Below are 17,523 nucleotides of genomic sequence, written 5' to 3'. Positions count from 1 at the left end.
GGATGGGGGAACAGGAGAATGGGGTATGGGGAAGAAGTCACCTTGGGGAGATGGCCCACCCCTCCTAGCCTAGAGCCACTGACCTTGAGAGGCCGGGGCCGCTCGGGCTCCTTCCAGCGAAGGTAGAGCTGTCCAGCGACAGACAGGCCCACAAAGAACCAGTAGCTGAAGCTGAAGTAGTTGATGAGCAGGAAGACATCCTCCACAGTGAGGTAGATGAGTGTCATGGTGCACTGGAGGGAGAGAGGTTGGGGAGAAGTGGGCACTGTCACCACCAAGCCACCCAGGAGACTCCACCGTCAAGCAGTCAGCACCAGATCTGCTGACTGCTGACTTAGCTTCACCAGATTACCTCCAGGTCTTTTCAGTGATCCCTTGGCATCAGATAGGTCCATTCTTCACAATGGCCTTCTCTCCTTCTTCATTTGGGGGCCCTTCCTGCACTCAATGCCTCCCTTCTTTTTGCAAGCACTTCAGTAACAAGCCAGACTCAGTTCCCCTTCTGATGGCAGACAGTGAGGCCCTCCTCACTGCAATGCACCAACCTCAACATGAATCACACTGTGCCCTCTGGAGACTGTTATACATGGGTCCCAACTACCTGGCATACAAGTGGAGGAAATGTCTTCAGAACTATCTCACTGTCCTGGAGCCTTAGAAATGCAGATTAGCAAAATGGAACCATCCCCCTGGGAAGAAGTATGACAGGATTTGTCCTCTGGAACAAAAGAGTTCTGGAAGACAGGAGTCAGGGACTAGAGTCCTGGGACAAGGTTAGCTTTGCTTTAACAGCCAAAGCAGTCTTGAGGGAAAAAAACGGAGCTGGAGGAATAAGACTCCCTGACTTCAGACTATACTACAAAGCTATAGTAATCAAGACAATATAGTACTGGCACAAAACCAGAAATATAGATCAATGGAACAGGATAGAAAGCCCAGAGAAAAACCCACGCACCTATGGTCAACTAATCTATGACAAAGGAGGCAAGGATATACAATGGAGAAAAGACAGTCTCTTCAATAAGTGGTACTGGGAGGGCTTCCCTGGTGGCACAGTGGTTGAGAGTCCGCCTGCCGATGAAGGAGACACGGGTTCGTGCCCCAGTCCGGGAGGATCCCACATGCCGTGGAGCGGCTGGGCCGGTGAGCCATGGCCGCTGAGCCTGCGCGTCCGTAGCCTGTACTCCGCAACGGGAGAGGCCACAACAGTGAGAGGCCCTCGTACCGCAAAAAAAAAAAAAAAAAAAGTGGTACTGGGAAAACTGGACAGCTACATGTAAAAGAATGAAATTAGAACACTCCCTAACACCATACACAAAAATAAACTCAAAATAGATTAGAGACCTCAATGTAAGACCAGACACTATAAAACTCTTAGAGGAAAACATAGGAAAAACACTCTTTGACATAAATCAGAGCAAGATCTTTTTTGATCCACTTCCTAGAGTAATGTAAATAAAAACAAAAATAAACAAATGGGACCTAATGAAACTTAAAAGCTTTTGCAAAGCAAAGGAAACTACAAACAAGACAAAAAGACAACCCTCAGAATGGGAGAAAATATTTGCAAACGAATCAACGGACAAAGGATTAATCTCCAAAATACATAAACAGCTCATGCAGCTCAATATTAAAAAAACAAACAACCCAATCCAAAAATGGGCAGAAGACCTAAATAGACATTTCTCCAAAGAAGACATACAGATGGCCAAGAAGCACATGAAAAGCTGCTCAACATCACTAATTATTAGAGAAATGCAAATCAAAACTACAATGAGGTATCACCTCACACCAGTTAGAATGGGCATCATCAGAAAATCTACAAACAACAAATGCTGGAGAGGGTGTGGAGAAAAGGGAACCCTCTCGCACTGTTGGTGGGAATGTAAATTGATACAGCCACTATGGAGAAGAGTATGGAGGTTCCTTAAAAAACTAAAAATAGAATTGCCATATGATCTAGCAATCCCACTACTGGGCATATACCCAGAGAAAACCATAATTCAAAAAGACACATGCACCCCAATGTTCACTGCAGCACTATTTATGGAAGCAACCTAAATGTCCATTGACAGACAAATGGATAAAGAAGATGTGGTACATAGATACAATGGAATATTACTCAGCCATAAAAAGGAATGAAATTGGGTCATTTGTAGAGACATGGATGGATCTAGAGACTGTCATACAGAGTGAAGTAAGTCAGAAAGAGAAAAACAAATATCATATATTAACACATATATGTGGAACCTAGAAAAATGGTACAGATGAACTGGTTTGCAGGGCAGAAACAGAGACACAGATGTAGAGAACAAACGTATGGACACCAAGGGGGGGAAAGTGGCAGGGGCTGGGGGTGGGTGGGAGGGATGAATTGGGAGATTTGGATTGACATGTATACACTGATGTGGATAAAACTGATGACTAATAAGAATCTGCTGTATAAAAAAAAATAAAATAAAATTTAAAAATAAATAAAATAGGGCTTCCCTGGTGGCGCAGTAGTTGAGAGTTCGCCTGCCGATGCAGGGGACACGGGTTCGTGCCCCGGCCTGGGAAGATCCCACATACCACAGAGCGGCTGGGCCCCTGAGCCATGGCCCCTGAGCCTGCGCGTCCGGAGCCTGTGCTCCGCAATGAGAGAGGCGACAACAGTGAGAGGCCCTCGTACCACAATAAATAAATAAATAAATAAATAAATAAATAAAATAGATTTGCTTTAACTTCAAGAATATGGAGTTCCCCCTACCTGTCTTTTCACCCAAATTATCAACAAAGGATTTAAAACAAGAAGAGCCCATTCTAGAGAGAGAAAGGAGACCCTATATTAAGAGGAGAAAAGTGGGGTGGAAGGTGATTAATTTACAAGACACAATGTCAGATTGCCCTAAATTTATAAATTCAGTGCTATCCCAATCAATATATTGAGAGGATATTTTGTTATTTTGATAAAATGATACAAAAGTTCTTCAAGACAAATAAACAGGTGAGAATTGCGATGAAAATTCCAGGGGGGAGAGGGGAACTGAAGAAGTACCCTCAGCCCCTCTTTAGTTCTCAAATATTCAGTATAAAGCTAAATAAGGAAGCTTGGTGCCGATGCAAGGATGAGGAAAGATGAGTTGAGATGATTGTACATTTAAGGGGCAAATCACCGTACTTGGCACATAAGAAGCACTCTAAAAATTAGCTATTTTTATATGATAAAAATTTGAAAAATGCGGAAAAGTGAATTGTTCAATAAATGATATTTGTACAGTTGGCTAGCCATTTGAGAAAAAAATTAAGTGAATGCCTGCCTACCTCACTCCATTCACCAAAATATAAATTCCAGATGAATCCAAAACATTAAGTAATGAAACCATAAAGGAAAGAACTAAATGACAAGGAAATGAACTATTTTTCAAATCTTGGAGTAAGGCCTTCCTCAGGGTCCCTGTTAGCTTTTACACCTAATAATACCTTAGTGCAAATTAGAAAATGACAGTCCTTCAGGACTCCTTCCATCTGTCAGAATCTGTCAGAATACTTAATAATTTACTAATTTTGTTGAAATAAAACACTTTAATGCTATCTGCTATATATAAATCTATGATGCCTATGATATGAACAGAGGCCCCTAGGTAGCTAGTGTACAAACTTGCCTGGCTTTTCTAAATATGATTTAAAAAAAAAAAAAAAAAAAAAAAGAGGAGCTAGAAGGAGGAGGAAAAAAGGAAGCCACTGACAAAAATAGATAAATCTTACTAATTCACTTTTACATTCTTTTGTAGTATTTGCCTTCCCTAATATAACTATGTTTTACTTTTATATTTTTAAAAAATTGTAAGAAAAAGGAAGAAACACTGAGAGGCTCAGGAAGTATCCCAAGAAGCTAGTACACCTCCCCTCAAACAGTCTTCTCATGAAGTTGGCAGGAGTACCACACAGATAACGTCCAATCCCCTACTCCCCAGCACAGCTTACATTGAACAATAAAGCAGGGATGGGTGTAAAACGCTCAACGTGGATCATGGAGAGAAGGTCCGGGAGGTGGCCCTCACGGGAGCCCACAAAAAACAACCTGGAAGGACAAAAAAATGTGTCAGGAGGATCTCTATACTCAGCCATGCAGCCACACTCCTCACTCAGACAAACCAGGCTCAGCTTCAGAAGAAAGCAGGGGGCAGTCTCTCAGGAACCTCCCATGTTCTCTATGCATGACCAACCCAACCTACCCCCATTTTACCCACAGATGTCTCCACCATTACCCATGAATGCTCAAACCCACTGTTACCCACTGACACCCCCAGCCCCTCAGCTATGCAACCCACCATCACCCAATGGATACCTCACCCTGCCATCACCCACTGGCATCACCCATTGGCACCCCACCCATTGGCACCCCACCAGGGTACCCCACTCTGCCACCCCACACATTTCCTACACAACATAATGGCTTTTTAAAGAAGGGCAGCCAGACTTCTGATGGTCTGCCCTCCATGTACCTTCCCTGAGCTCCTGGTATATGAAAAGTCAGGGAGAGCCTGGGGCTCAAAGAGACAACCCAAGCTTTCTCTCTGCGCATAATGAGCCCTACTGACTGGGAAACAGAGCAGCAGAGAAATGAAACGCCATCCAGGTAGTCAGCAGCATCATGGAGCACACAGCACCAGGCTTGGGGGTGGGCTGGGGAACAAAATGCTTCACAAGAGATGATCACATCTGGACTGGGAAGAAGAGTTGGGGTTTTCCAGAAGGTGAGCGTTGGGTGGAAACACAGCATGGGCAAAGGCAAAAGAGGCTTAGAGGCATAAAAGAGTATAGCCTCTTTGAAGGTGGGTGCTAGAATGCCTGTAGTCCCAGGATAAGGTGTGTGACGAGAGTGCTGGGAAAAACCTGCTTATGAGGCCATGCTGTGGAGTCTGAACACACACCAAGAACCAGCTGTGGCTCTGAAGTAACAGCCTGACCGGATTTGACACAGAGACTCTGGTAATATCACTGAGGCCAACTAAAGCAGGGAGAGGCTAAGGTATGGGGGGATGGCCAGACATCTGTGACAAGGTCCCATAATAGAAGAGGTCTGAATGAGGGTGGACACCCTGGCAGAGGACAAATCTGCTGGTCTTCTGTGTGTGCCCACACGCTTGAGCTGGGAGATGAGGGTGGACTCCAAGGGAAAAAATCAAGAGGCCGAGAGGCTGGGAATTCTCTGGCAGTCCAGTAGTCAGGACTCTGCGCTTTCACTGCTGAGGGCCCAGGTCCGATCCCTGGTTGGGGAACTAAGATCCCACGAGCTGTGTGGTGCATCATCCCCGACAAAAACAAAAAGAGGCCAAGAGGCCAAGAAAGGAGGAATGACGGACCACAACCTCACAGTTGGAGACAAAGCATACGTGGGGTGCATGTGAAGTTTGAGATACTTATGGGCCATCCAGGTGGAGCCACAGGAGTTGATGGTATCATCTGGAAGGATGTCATAGGGCACGATGTTGAAGTTGGCTCACAAGGCTAATATCCGTACTAAAGTAGAGGAGAAATATGCAGAGGGAATGCTGGAGAGGATGTGAAGGTGAGGCAAAGGTGTCTAGTACAAAGCCAAAGACAGCTGCATGGGTAATAAAGAGAAAGTGAAGAAGGTAACACAGGCAGAAATGGTTGTGCATTACCTCGACATTACTGCAGTTCACTTCATGTGCAGGTCCAGATTCTTACTCTGAGTTCCCTACCCTCACCCTCTCCCTCATCCTGTCAATGCCACAAGATAGCTGAGTGAGGCTAGAATATACCAACTACCTAAATATTTTGGGACAATTGGCAGAGTCAGTTGGGATGTCCTGGGCCTCAATAAGGGTGAGGCTATGGGAAACATCATCTTTGAGTGGGCAACGGCAGTGAAAGCCCAGAATACTAACCACTAGGCCACCAGGGAACCCCTGACACCATATTCTTTTACAAGGCCTTGATCTCTTTATTACTCTGGTTGCCCTACAGAGGCCCCAAGTACATGGACTGGGGTGTCAAAATTAGTAAGAAGAATGAATAGGACAAAACTATCTCTTTCATTAATTCATTCTCCTATCTGTTCATGTGGCAAATATTTATTGAATGCCTATTACACTCCTGGCCCTGGAGACAGCAACATTTATAGGGTGAGTGGAAGAGAAATCAAGAAAGCAGACTTCCTCTTAGATATCAGAGGGTCACAGAAGCCATGGGAATAGTTTCAGAGGAAGAAGGGTGGTAAATATCACTTGCTTCAGGGGTCCAGTAGGATAAGAACTGAAAGCAGGCCAAGAAGGAAGTCACTGGCACCCTTGACAAGAACATTTTTAAGGTAGTAGAAGCCTACCTATGGGTAGAAAGATGAATGACAGTCAAAATGCAAACCATTTCCTTTAGAAGTATGTCCAATAAGGAAGAGGGGAGAGGAGAAACTGTTTTGTGATTTCTCTAAGTGAAGATGAGAGAAGCTTGTGCACAGCTGCCTCCAAATGAACATCTACCAAGGAGAAGGGCCAAGTGATGAAGTGAAGTGCTGAAGAAGAGGGGACGTGCCGGAACCCTGAGACCAGGTAGCAGAATAGCCTGAAAAGGCAGAACTGGTCCTCTCTATGAAACAACTGGAAGGACAGTGCTCTTACAGGTAAGTCTCTGTGCACAGAAAAGAGCTGGAGCCTACCCGTCGGCCGCAGTGTTTTCTGTGATGTGAGGGGCAGAGTCATCCTGTACCAGTACCCAGTATACAGCAAGTGCTCAATAATCATTTATTACAAGAATGAATCCTGGGCCTGCAGCATAATCTGCAGGAGCCTAGAGTCTTGTCCCCAACAGGATCCCTCCTCCAAGCTACTGCCTTCTTCCCCTCTACCTCTTACCAATCTGTCCTCATCTCACATGGAAATGTAAGCAACCAGCACACAAGTGTTGTACAAAGGCAAGGACACGCATGCACACATGCATACACAACACAGAGTACTAACCACTATACGATCATGGCCACACATGCATACACACACATACACACCCTGCATGTCCGAGAGAGGGATAAGGGAAAGAAGGGCTCCGATGGATTCACCTAGAGCCTCAGAGAATTAAATACTGGTCTGTTATCGGTGAAGCAGAAACACAGTACCTTGATGAAGCAAAGATAGATGCGTTGAGGCCCCCAAAGCAGGACAGGGCAACAGCAATGGGAATGGTCCAGCTAAACAAGCCAAATGTCTGGTCAGCAAATGTCTGGGGACAGAGCACAGAAGGGGCACTCAGCACACGACAGGGTTTCCACAGCCTCCTGCATCTCTCGGGACAAATGCCATCACTGCTGAGCAGCCCGCCCTCTGGCACAGACCCACCACCTGGCCCTGCAGAGCTGGAGTGGCAGCAGAAACAAAGATCCAGCCATTCAGTACTATGAGATGACGAGCAAATGGGGATCCCAAGAGACTCACCACAGCCACGGCATCACTGCCAAGGACATCTGAAATGCTCAGCACTGTGTAATAGGCCACGTTGGTCAGGATGTAGATGAGTGTCACAATCGGCATAGAAATCCCAATGGCCAGGGGCAAATTTCTGTCAGGACAACAGAAATAGGACTACCTGGAACCAACCTCTCCTTGGGGGTCAAAGTTACCCAGGAATTCCCTGGCCTCTGGATCTTTGAGGCTGACTCCTCTTCCCCATGTAGCCTAAGGGAAGTATGCGCCCCACGCCCCGGGCTCTTTCTCCTGAGAGAGAGAGAGAGAGAGAGAGACAGCCTTCCTTGTGAAGATGGCTCATGATCAATATTTGATCCTCACCCCAGTGGGACCACTGGGTCCCACTGAAGGAGGAGCACTGTCCTCTAGGGACTGGAGGCCAGGCTGGGAACCCGGCTGCCCAGAATAAGCTTCTGGCTCCCCAGGCTTCAGTGTCAGCACCAGAGTGCAAGGTCTTAACATCTCAGCCCCAGCTGGGTTAGCTGCTGCCCACTGAAGGACCTCTCCTCCAGGAAGGACCCTGGAGATCCTCCAGTGTGAATATGAGGCCAAGGAGCCAGGGGTTTCCCACCTTCACTCACTCCCGTCCTCGCCCCTAATCCCTCACAGCTGGTGAAGGGGGAACAGGAAGAAGGGATGAGAGACAGAGGGAGGAGGGGAGGGAAGATGGCAAGCGTGCCCACTATCAGCAGGAGTTCCAGCCAAGTTGGGGAGAGTGAGATCCCACCTTTACCTTTCTGGGTTTTTGATTTCTTCTGTTACAAAATTAAGGGTGTCCCAACCTGAGTAAGAGAAGAGGGCAGAGTACAGGGCGAGAGAGAGGTCTCCCAAGTCCCAGGAGGAACCCTTAAAGGCATCCTGAAAGTGCTCAGAGTGTCCTGTGGGGGCAAAGGCGGAGGTGGGGGGGGGCAGCGGGGGGTACAGAGAGGAGAAAGAGGAAGAAGGAGAAGGACAGGAGAGATGGCAGGTGTAAGGAGAAGAGGAAGGAGGGGGAGGGGCAGCAAGAAAGAGGAAGGGGAGAGGCAAGAAAAGGAGAGAGGAGGAGGGTCAAGAAAAGAAGGGAAAAGCAAGAGGGCAGGGAGAAGAAAACAAAAAACAAAAACAATTTAATACCAAAAGAACCACCACCACCAGCTCCCCACACCCCACCCACTCCCTCTGAATAGTTCATTTTCCTTTAGTAGAAGGAGACAATCTCAGAAAAACAAAGGCATTCCTGGCTGCCTTCTGACCTGATAACACCTTTTCCAAAGCCCTAGTGAATTTCCATTTCCTGCTGGAGACCACAGGGTAGGCCACAGTTCTTATTTTTAGAAAGAACCCTGTTTCACATAAAGGAGTCATTTTTCATTAACAATTAGATCTTCCTGTGGAACTACCTCTCATGGCCCAGACAGTTCCACAACTTAGTCAAATGGGTTTCTCAGTCTCATGGAGAGAACTCTACTCGCAGTGGCTATGGTTGTGTGCGGCAGGAAATCACAGGCTTCGAAGGAACTGGGATCTTATTTCTCACTGGGCCTGGGGTAGGCCTGGGCCACCTCCACCTTTGGAGAGGCTGCCTAGACATCTGTCATCCTCCTTGGAGGCCTCCAGAGACTGCAGACTTGCAAGCCAAGGGAACAGCACCCAGCTATCCAGGAGACAGACCTTCTAGACACATTGGAGGTTTTTAATAAGACCCAGACTTCTAAGGAAGCCTGCTGTCACCCACTGCAGAAAGCCTAGACCCATCCCCCAATGTGGCAAAAAGGGCTGGGTGTGCAACAAAGAGGGGGTAAGTAGAGACTCCCGAACCCCAGGGGTGCCACTCATCACACACAGTAGCTGTTCCCTAGGGCACAGATCCTGGAGGGAGAATTACTCAACTACCCAATTAGACCCCAAGATGTTTCAGAGACTCTAGGAACATCCAGATGGCTGGCTGTACTAACTTGGCACACAGGCACACAGATACTGGACCAGCTGCCTAAGATTCACCCAGGGCACTTCTTAAAAACACACTTTTTTCTTTTTTAGTTTTGTTTTGTTTTTTGGCCGCGCCACGCGGCTTGTGGGATATTAGTTCCCTGACCAGGGATTGAACCTGGGCCCTCGGCAGTGAAAGCCAGAATCCTAACCACTAGGCCACCAGGGAATTCCCCAAAACACATTTTTTTGAACTCTAAGCCAACCAGAGTTTGATCCAATAGGTCTGAGGTTGGAGTCTCAGCTCCTCAGGGGATTGTAAACACAGCCAAGTTTAGAGACAGATGACCCAGAGAACTGTGTTGTCTAATGATTGAGACACCCTTGGCCAAGGGCACCTCAGGACTTCTCTAAGGGGTCAGGGAATATTGGGAGGCCTGTTACCCTCCCTGTCAGCCTACTCTGATCTGGGAATGAAAAGCTCTCTAAGGCCAACAGGCAGGAAAGTCAGTGCCAACTTCACAATATTTTAATATTTTGCTGAGAGCTGACTTTGGGAGGAAATGCTAAATAAGAGCAAGTCCAGATGAAAAGTAAAGGCTGCAAAATAACCACTCATTTCCAGACCCCATCTCCCTGCCACCCACACACTTCCCACCCCTCTCAAGGAGGGCCAAGCCCTCCTCCCCACTGACTGGCGGTCACAGACCAAAAGCAGGAGCCAGAGCAGGGCTCACTCTATCTCCACTGATTACTTTTATGACCCAATTACAACCCAAGTTTCAAAAGCTCCTAGGCCTTCGGCTGGCTTCTTGCAATGCTCCCCACCACCACAGAGGGAAAGCAGCCCCGAGGGAGGGGCTAACTCATGTCCACTAGACCAAACCAGCCTGGCCCAAGAAGCCCAAGAACAGATTTCCTGTTCTCACTGACACAGTCTAGCACATATACAGAAAGAGCTGAGCAGTAAAGCTAACGGAGTCCCCACATCCTCCTCAGGGAATCCAGGGGAACTCCCGAAGTCACCCACCCTCCTTCTGACCTGGGGCCCTTCTTACCCTGGCACAGTTTAACAAGGCCCATGACAATGATGGCAATGAGTGCCAGGACCTTGGCGTAAGTGAATGTGTCCTGCACACGTGTGCCCCACTTGACGTAGGCACAGTTCACAAACGTCAGCAGACCTAGGAAGAAAACCATAAAGTCAGTGGCAGGCTTGAGCTGAGGGCACCGACGCCCAACCTCTCTTTACAAAGCGCATCATTTCTATCCTGTCTGCCTAAGGCAAAGGGGCCGACGGACCGGTCAGAACCAGAACAGGCAAATGGGGGACATCCCCCATCTGCCCCAGCTGAGAGGAAAACATCCCATCAATGTTGACAAGTAATGATACAAAGGCATGCACTACCACATATTCATGCATTCTGACAGCCCGAACCATTTTTGGAAATTCCCCCCAGGCCCAGGAATGGTGAACTTCACCCATTCTTCCCCACTCAGATTCCCAAAGTTTCAAACCACCTGGGGCACAAGACCTCTCCATGGCCACATTAGAGAATGGGGACAAGAGAGGCCCAACAACAAATAAGGTCAATTTAAATGCAGGTGGCAGGTCACCTAGCAGTTAGGGAGACAATGTTTTGCATGTAATTATTTTTTTAAAAGGCTATCATGTGCCTGACAATTTCACATACATCCTCTCAATTAATTCTCACAACCACGAAACAGACATTCCTATTCTCATTTTACAGATGAGGAAACTGAGGTTGACAGAGGCTAACTACCATTCCCAAGCTTACATAGACCCCCCCCGATCTCCCCCACCCCCATTCCTATCCAAACCTCCCAGTTCTCGGATAGGCCCATGGAAAAGTGGGCTCGCGTCAGCACTGCTGGCTTTCCGTTCCAGCTCCTCACGTACCTCAGTGATACCTGGGTCCTGTGTTAGAGGTCCCACCACCTTACCCCGGCTAAATAGGGACTGCTCTGATCCATGGAGAATATCAGTATCCAAGGGGCTCCACAGTGACACCTCTAGCCTCCAAAAATAGAACTTTTACGAGAACCTCAAATGTTATTACAAAATTTGGGGGCTCATCCTCCAGTCCACGTCTACCTACTTCTACCCATGTTGCACTCTCTCCTTCAGCCCGACTCTCTCCTTACTGATGCCGGATATACACATGAGAGAAATGTCCTCCCCTCCTCCTCCTGCCATAGGCAATAGCAACTCCCACTTTCAAGGTCTAGCTCAGTCCCCACTTCCTCTGTAAAACCTTGCTAAAATATATCAGCCATCTCCTCCCTGAGCTCTCTCTCCCTGAACCCTACAACATTCTCACTTAACACACAGCTTAGTACCTTGTGCTGTGGTCATATGGACATATGTCTCAAGAAGGTTCCTCTCTCTCCCTCAGGCATCTGGGTGGTACTTCCCCAAGGAGATCACAAATTCTTAGGGGGATACAAAAGCATACTGTTTTCTTAAGCTTACTGCCAAGCAAAGATGGGAACTGATCAACCGTGGTTGGAATCAAGATGGTGATGACTTTCGCTTAACTGCCAATCCCCTGGAGCAAGGCAGTTTTCAGAAAGTTGGACATTCCTCCACTCAAATGGAGAGGAGAGCCTAGGGCCAGCCTGTGGATATAAACTTGAGTGGCTGAACAGCCTCCATGGCACTTTAAGAGCTTTCATTCAGTACTTTGGCAAATGACACGGGTGCTTACTAGTCAGTCATATAGGGTGCATGGGGGCGGGGGGTGGGGGAGAAACAAGGCGGTGGGGAGTAAATAATGGCCAAGGGGGAAGGGATAAGACCAAAGGAATGCACACTGCTGGCAGGTCTTCCCGGGGACCTGCCCTGCTAATCAGAGTTCGCTGTGTGAAGCTAAGCCTAGATCAGCTAACATGAGGATTACCTAATAAATAGCCACCAGTAATCCACAGGCCTCTGTGCAATACAGTAAGCATATTTTGAAGTACCTGCCAGGCCCCTTCTTGGGAACTGCTCCCCCTTCCCTATCACGGCTGATAGAGTCCAACAACGGACCCAAGCTAGGCCTATTTGATTCTCTCTCCCAAGAATATGGAGTCAGGATACCAAGAAACTGAACCTATCTAACAGCAGCGAAGTCAGGGGCCACAGCAAGTCAAAATCACCTACGAGCCCCTGTAATAGAGGAAGAAAAGCCACAAGAAAGCAGAGGAAGGAAGCAGGACTACAAAAACGAGCAGAAGTGAGAGCAGCTTGTAAGAAGCTGTGCAGCTTGTGAGAAAAAGATTGATGAAGGAGAAAAACAAATACTGTATGCTAACACATATATATGGAACCTAAAAAAAAAAAGGTTCTGAAGAACCTAGGGGCAGGACAGGAATAAAGACAAAGATGTAGAGAATGGACTTGAGGACCCGGGGAGGGGGAAGGGTAAGCTGGGACGAAGTGAGAGAGTGGCATGGGCATATATACACTACCAAATGTAAAACAGATAGCTAGTGGGAAGCAGCCGCATAGCACAGGGAGATCAGCTCGGTGCTTTGTGACCACCTAGAGGGGTGGGATAGGGAGGGTGGGAGGGAGACGCAAGAGGGAGGGGATATGGGATATACGTATATGTATAGCTGATTCACTTTGTTATACAGCAGAAACTAACACATGATTGTACAGCAATTATACTCCAATAAAGATGTTAAAAAAAAAAAAGGTTGACGAGGAAAAACACAGAAACATACAGAAGACAGAGGCAGAGGCAAGACAGACAAGAGACAAAGACAAGGAGGCAGAGACAAAGAGATGGAGACAAAAGGAATAGAAACAGAAAGATGGACATACACACGGAGAAAGAGGCTGTCTCACAATGTCCTAGCTGTGCTTGCTGTGCTTCTGGTTTGTAGCACTGAAATGTGGCTGCAAAATGGGGAGAGAAGCTGACACACTCCTCAGCCCACTGACAGGCACTCCCTCCTCTGGGTTCTGCTCCTTTTCCTTCCCTCCATTCGGGTACAAACTGCCCCCATGGCTTGGGCCTCTCTGCACACAGTGGGAATTCAATGAGTGAAGGCAGCACCTCAATGGAAGCCCCTGCAGAGCCCCTTCTCAAAGACCGGATGGAAGGATACACAAAAGCCTGGTCACAGCAGCTGCCTCAGGGAGGAAGACTAAAGCTCTGAGAGGGAGGAGACTTTTCCACTATATACCATTTTATATAGTTTGACTGACTTACCATGCACATACACTTCTTTCTCAGTAAAAGTACTTAATTTAAAACACTCTGTAGGACTTCCCTGGTGGTGCAGTGGTTAAGAATCTGCCTGCCGATGCAGGGGACACGGGTTCAAGCCCTGGTCCGGGAAGATCCCACATGCCGCCGAGCAACTAAGCCCGTGCACCACAACTACTGAGCCTGCGCTCTAGAGCCCACGAGTCACAACTACTGAAGTCCACGCACCTAAGGCCCGTGCTCTGCAGCAAGAGAGCACGTGCAATGAGAAGCCCGCTGGCCTCAACTAGAGAAAAGCCCACGTGCAGCAACAAAGACCCAATGCAGCCAAAAATGAATAAATAAATAAAATAAATTTATAAAACAACAACAACAACACTATGTAGCCAGGGAGCAGGACCAGGAGTAGAGTAGGTGAGTAAGGAGCCCAGGGCACAAAATTTAAGTAGGCACTCACTGTCGGGGGGCAACCTGGCAAACCTGAGAGTGAGTGCATCCTTAAATGCTGGCCCCAGGAGCCCTGCTTGCTTCACTGGACTCTCAGCCCTGCCAGAGAACAGAGAGCTCCGAGAACAGTCTACCAAGCAGAAGCCAACTCCCTCGAATGTTTTCCTGATTCTAATTAAGAAACAAAATTTCACCATCTGATCCCCCACCTCCCCACCCCACCCCCCACCCACCTCCCAGAACTCCCATTCCCATCTAGCAGCAAGGACTACACCAGAGCTCAAATACAAGACAGCCAGGCTGAGCCTGGAGGCCAGGCACTCAGACTCAACTACCACAATTAAAACATGCACGCCTTCCCTCTTCCTCCAATCTCATTTCCTTGCTGCATGCCTGCACCAATGAGTGTGGGACCCATGTCAGGGTCTTCCAGGCTCTCTAGGGACTTGTTGCTGAGAAATACTCAAACAGCAGATCCAGATCCAATCCCTAAGCAGAAATAAATCCCCAAAGTCTCTCTGTGGCAAAGATGGCTACATATCTTCTAATATCTGTTCTTCCATCTTTCCTTAGTAATAGAAATTTTAGCTGGAGTCTGGCTGCCCAAAATAAGGATGACATTTCCCAGCCTCTTTTGCAGGCTGGTATGGCCAAGTAACTAAGTTCTTAACCCAGGGATATAAGCAAAGTGTTGCATAAGTAAAACCTTATAGGAGTATCTTTGAAGGGTGAGAGGTGTCTTTCTTTGTCCTTCCTGTCAGCTACAAGGCAGACATGACTGGAGCTTGAGTAGCCATCCTGGACCACCAGCCAGAAGTCACATGCTGAGGATGGCAGAGCAGTAAAACAGAAGGAAGGAACCTGAAGAATTATGAAGTCATCCTACTAGCCCCACGCTGCCTACTTCTAACATGTGAGAAATAAATTTCAACATGCTTGAGCCATGCTCCTTTTGGTTTTCAGTTGTTTGAAACCCAGACTAATCCTGAGTAATACATGTGCCCACAGACAAAACTGCAACTCTCATACTCTCCTTCTGATGAGGAGATGGCCTGGCATCTGAAGCCGTAGTTCCAGTTATGCTGACTGTCGCAGCTCCCTTCTCCTACAAGCACTGGGAGGAAAAGGAACATTCCAATTCCTCCCACAAACAGGCCTTCAAGGACAGAGGAGTGCAATCCTTAACAACGACGACAAAGTGGGAAAAGAAAAAGAAGGGGAAAAAAACATCTACAATTCTCTTAGGAGAGAAATGTTCTACAACAGTCTAGGAGAGGTAAACCCTTCCAAGTGGAGATCCTGGAATCAGAAGCTACCTCTTGGCATGTGTATGAATACATAATGTACATGTCTTTTTTAAAAGCTTCCTTGTTTTCAATTACACAAGTATACATATTTAATCTTATTATCAAAACATTCAACCTATACATAGGGTTAGAATCCAGGGTTTTTGAGCAACTGTGGTCAAGGCCAGTCCTCCTCAGGCCTGCCACTGTCAGAACATAAAAGCTGTCTATCCATAGCAACAGCTGACCAAAATAGAGGAGAGTATCCTTCCTACTTAGAACCCTGCCCAGGCATGAGTCCAAGACAGCAAGAGGCAATAGGAAGCCATTCATACATCACACAGTGTTTCCTCACTGCAGTCTCACCCTTGACAGTCTCCCTTTCCTTCTTCCTTCCCCTCCTCTTCCCTTCCCTGTCAGCCTTACCAAACAAATCCTCAGGGACAATGGAGTCTCAGCTGTGAGCACACCTCTGCTGATGCCACTGTGTCAGTGCTGAACTGACTTCCACGTCAGTTCATGGCAAATACTCTCCAATGATGTATTTGAGGTTACATAACAGACAGAATCCCACAGGGATAAATGCACCAAGACCTAAGCCAGAAACACACACTTCTGCAGACAAATCAAGTACTCCTACAATGCTGGGCACCTGGGCTACTGAGAATACTGCTGGTCACCTGGTCAGAGAAAGGACCTATGGACCTCAAGAAGTGCCATTTTCCCCTACAGTCCCATAAGTGAATAAGAGCCCCTAAGCATACGGAGTTCAGCGGGCAGCCTGAGGCCCCACCCACCACAGAAGAGTCCAAGATCCCAGAATACATAATAGCAGAATGACAGTTTCTCAATTTCAGCACAATTGACATTTTGGGCCAGATAAGTCTGTCATGCGGGGCTGTCTTGTGCATTATAGGATGTTCAACAGCACTCCGGACCTGTACCCACTGGATGCCAGCAACACCCCTTCCCAGCAGTTGCAACAACCAAAAATGTCTCCAAACCTTGCCAAATGTCTCCTGGGGGGGTAACTCATCTCCAGTTGAGAACCACTGTTCTGACATAGTGAGTACCTAAGACAATCTGAAATCCAAAAAAATAAAAGCTGCTTGGATGTATCTCCCTGCCATGTATAACCTGGGACTGGAGTGGAGGGCTGCTGGAAGCCAGGATCTGAAATAGCAATGCCTTCAGGGCCCGAGAAGGTAATATAAATGAGCAAAGGCAAGAATGTCTGGACATAAAACAAGAGGGAGTGGGGGACTGCAGTCAATGGGAGAATATATGCTCCATTTAAAGGAGTAACCACTACTCAAATGCAGCTGATTGTGTGAGGCTGGAATATGGGTCCAAGTTTGCCAGAACTTTTGATTTTTCAAGAGAAAGGGCAAGTCCTGATTTTTAAATGTTGGCAAGTAATTCAAAATTATTTAGAACACTGTGCAGGCCCAATATATCTGTGGGCCAAGGGTGGCCCGTGGGCCAACAGCTTGCAGCTCTGCCCTAGAGTTAGTTATATGGAGACTGCCTAGGCCCTTTCTTCTAGGATGGAATTTTAATTGTCTAGCTTAGCATGGATATAACTTCTTTAAGCAGTCTCCCAACTAACCTGGACCCCTCTCATGTCTCAGTTTCAAGACTAACGTAATTCTCCTACCCAAGCCTCACCCAGCATTCAGTGCAGATCTTTGTTTTTTCCCCTAATTATGACATAGTTGTTTTCTTCCAATTTAGGTCTCTTGAGACCAGGCTGCTCTCAGTGCCACCTCTGTCCAAGGAGGCTCCCTCCAGGACACCCCAGCTTAGCTGGATGATACATCAGCCTGATTCTACACCCTAATTTCCAAGAAGAGGAGTAAACTGAGCCCTAAACCCTAATCTGTTAGGGTGGGACAAGGTTTTAATGACTTGGCACCAGCTCTGACAAGTTTCCCGCCCTCAGGCCCGCTTTATGGAAATACCTTGGTTTCTGGAATAGGGGTTTTTGGTAATGCAAATACTGAGTAATCTGTGTAAAAGTACATTTGAATGAAAGAAGTTATATGATACCATAACTTTGCATTTCTAAGAGGTGAGGTCTCTCCTCCAATCAAAAGATCAGTTCCTAGTGTGGGGATGGGCTTCCTAAGAAAAAACAATGGGAAAAATCATAAAAGAAAAAAGATTTAACAAACAAAAATCTTCTTTATGTGAAAAATT

The 17,523-nt window shown here is 47.1% G+C and overlaps 1 protein-coding gene across 6 annotated transcripts in view; it reads right to left on the bottom strand.

Moving 5' to 3' along the window:
- The window catches only part of SLC7A6 (solute carrier family 7 member 6), a 37,872-nt gene that overhangs the window by 5,480 nt on the left and 14,869 nt on the right, over positions 1 to 17,523 (bottom strand). For all 6 annotated transcript variants that reach the window (XR_009560133.1, XM_030863569.2, XM_030863570.2 and 3 more), the window contains exons 4-9: positions 10,430 to 10,555; positions 8,197 to 8,341; positions 7,434 to 7,557; positions 7,118 to 7,221; positions 3,967 to 4,063; positions 84 to 233 (exon numbers count right to left, since the gene is read on the bottom strand). Coding sequence is in view for 5 of the 6 variants with exons in the window: in XM_030863569.2 (XP_030719429.1) it covers positions 84 to 233; positions 3,967 to 4,063; positions 7,118 to 7,221; positions 7,434 to 7,557; positions 8,197 to 8,341; positions 10,430 to 10,555 (746 nt within the window). In the remaining variant the exon portion in view is untranslated. The remainder of the gene's footprint in view (positions 1 to 83; positions 234 to 3,966; positions 4,064 to 7,117; positions 7,222 to 7,433; positions 7,558 to 8,196; positions 8,342 to 10,429; positions 10,556 to 17,523) is intronic.

Source organism: Globicephala melas, chromosome 19 (genome assembly GCF_963455315.2).
Source record: "Globicephala melas chromosome 19, mGloMel1.2, whole genome shotgun sequence".
Lineage (NCBI taxonomy): Eukaryota > Metazoa > Chordata > Mammalia > Artiodactyla > Delphinidae > Globicephala > Globicephala melas.
The sequence above is the reverse complement of the archived record's forward strand: the minus strand, read 5'-3'. Positions and strand labels throughout refer to the sequence as shown.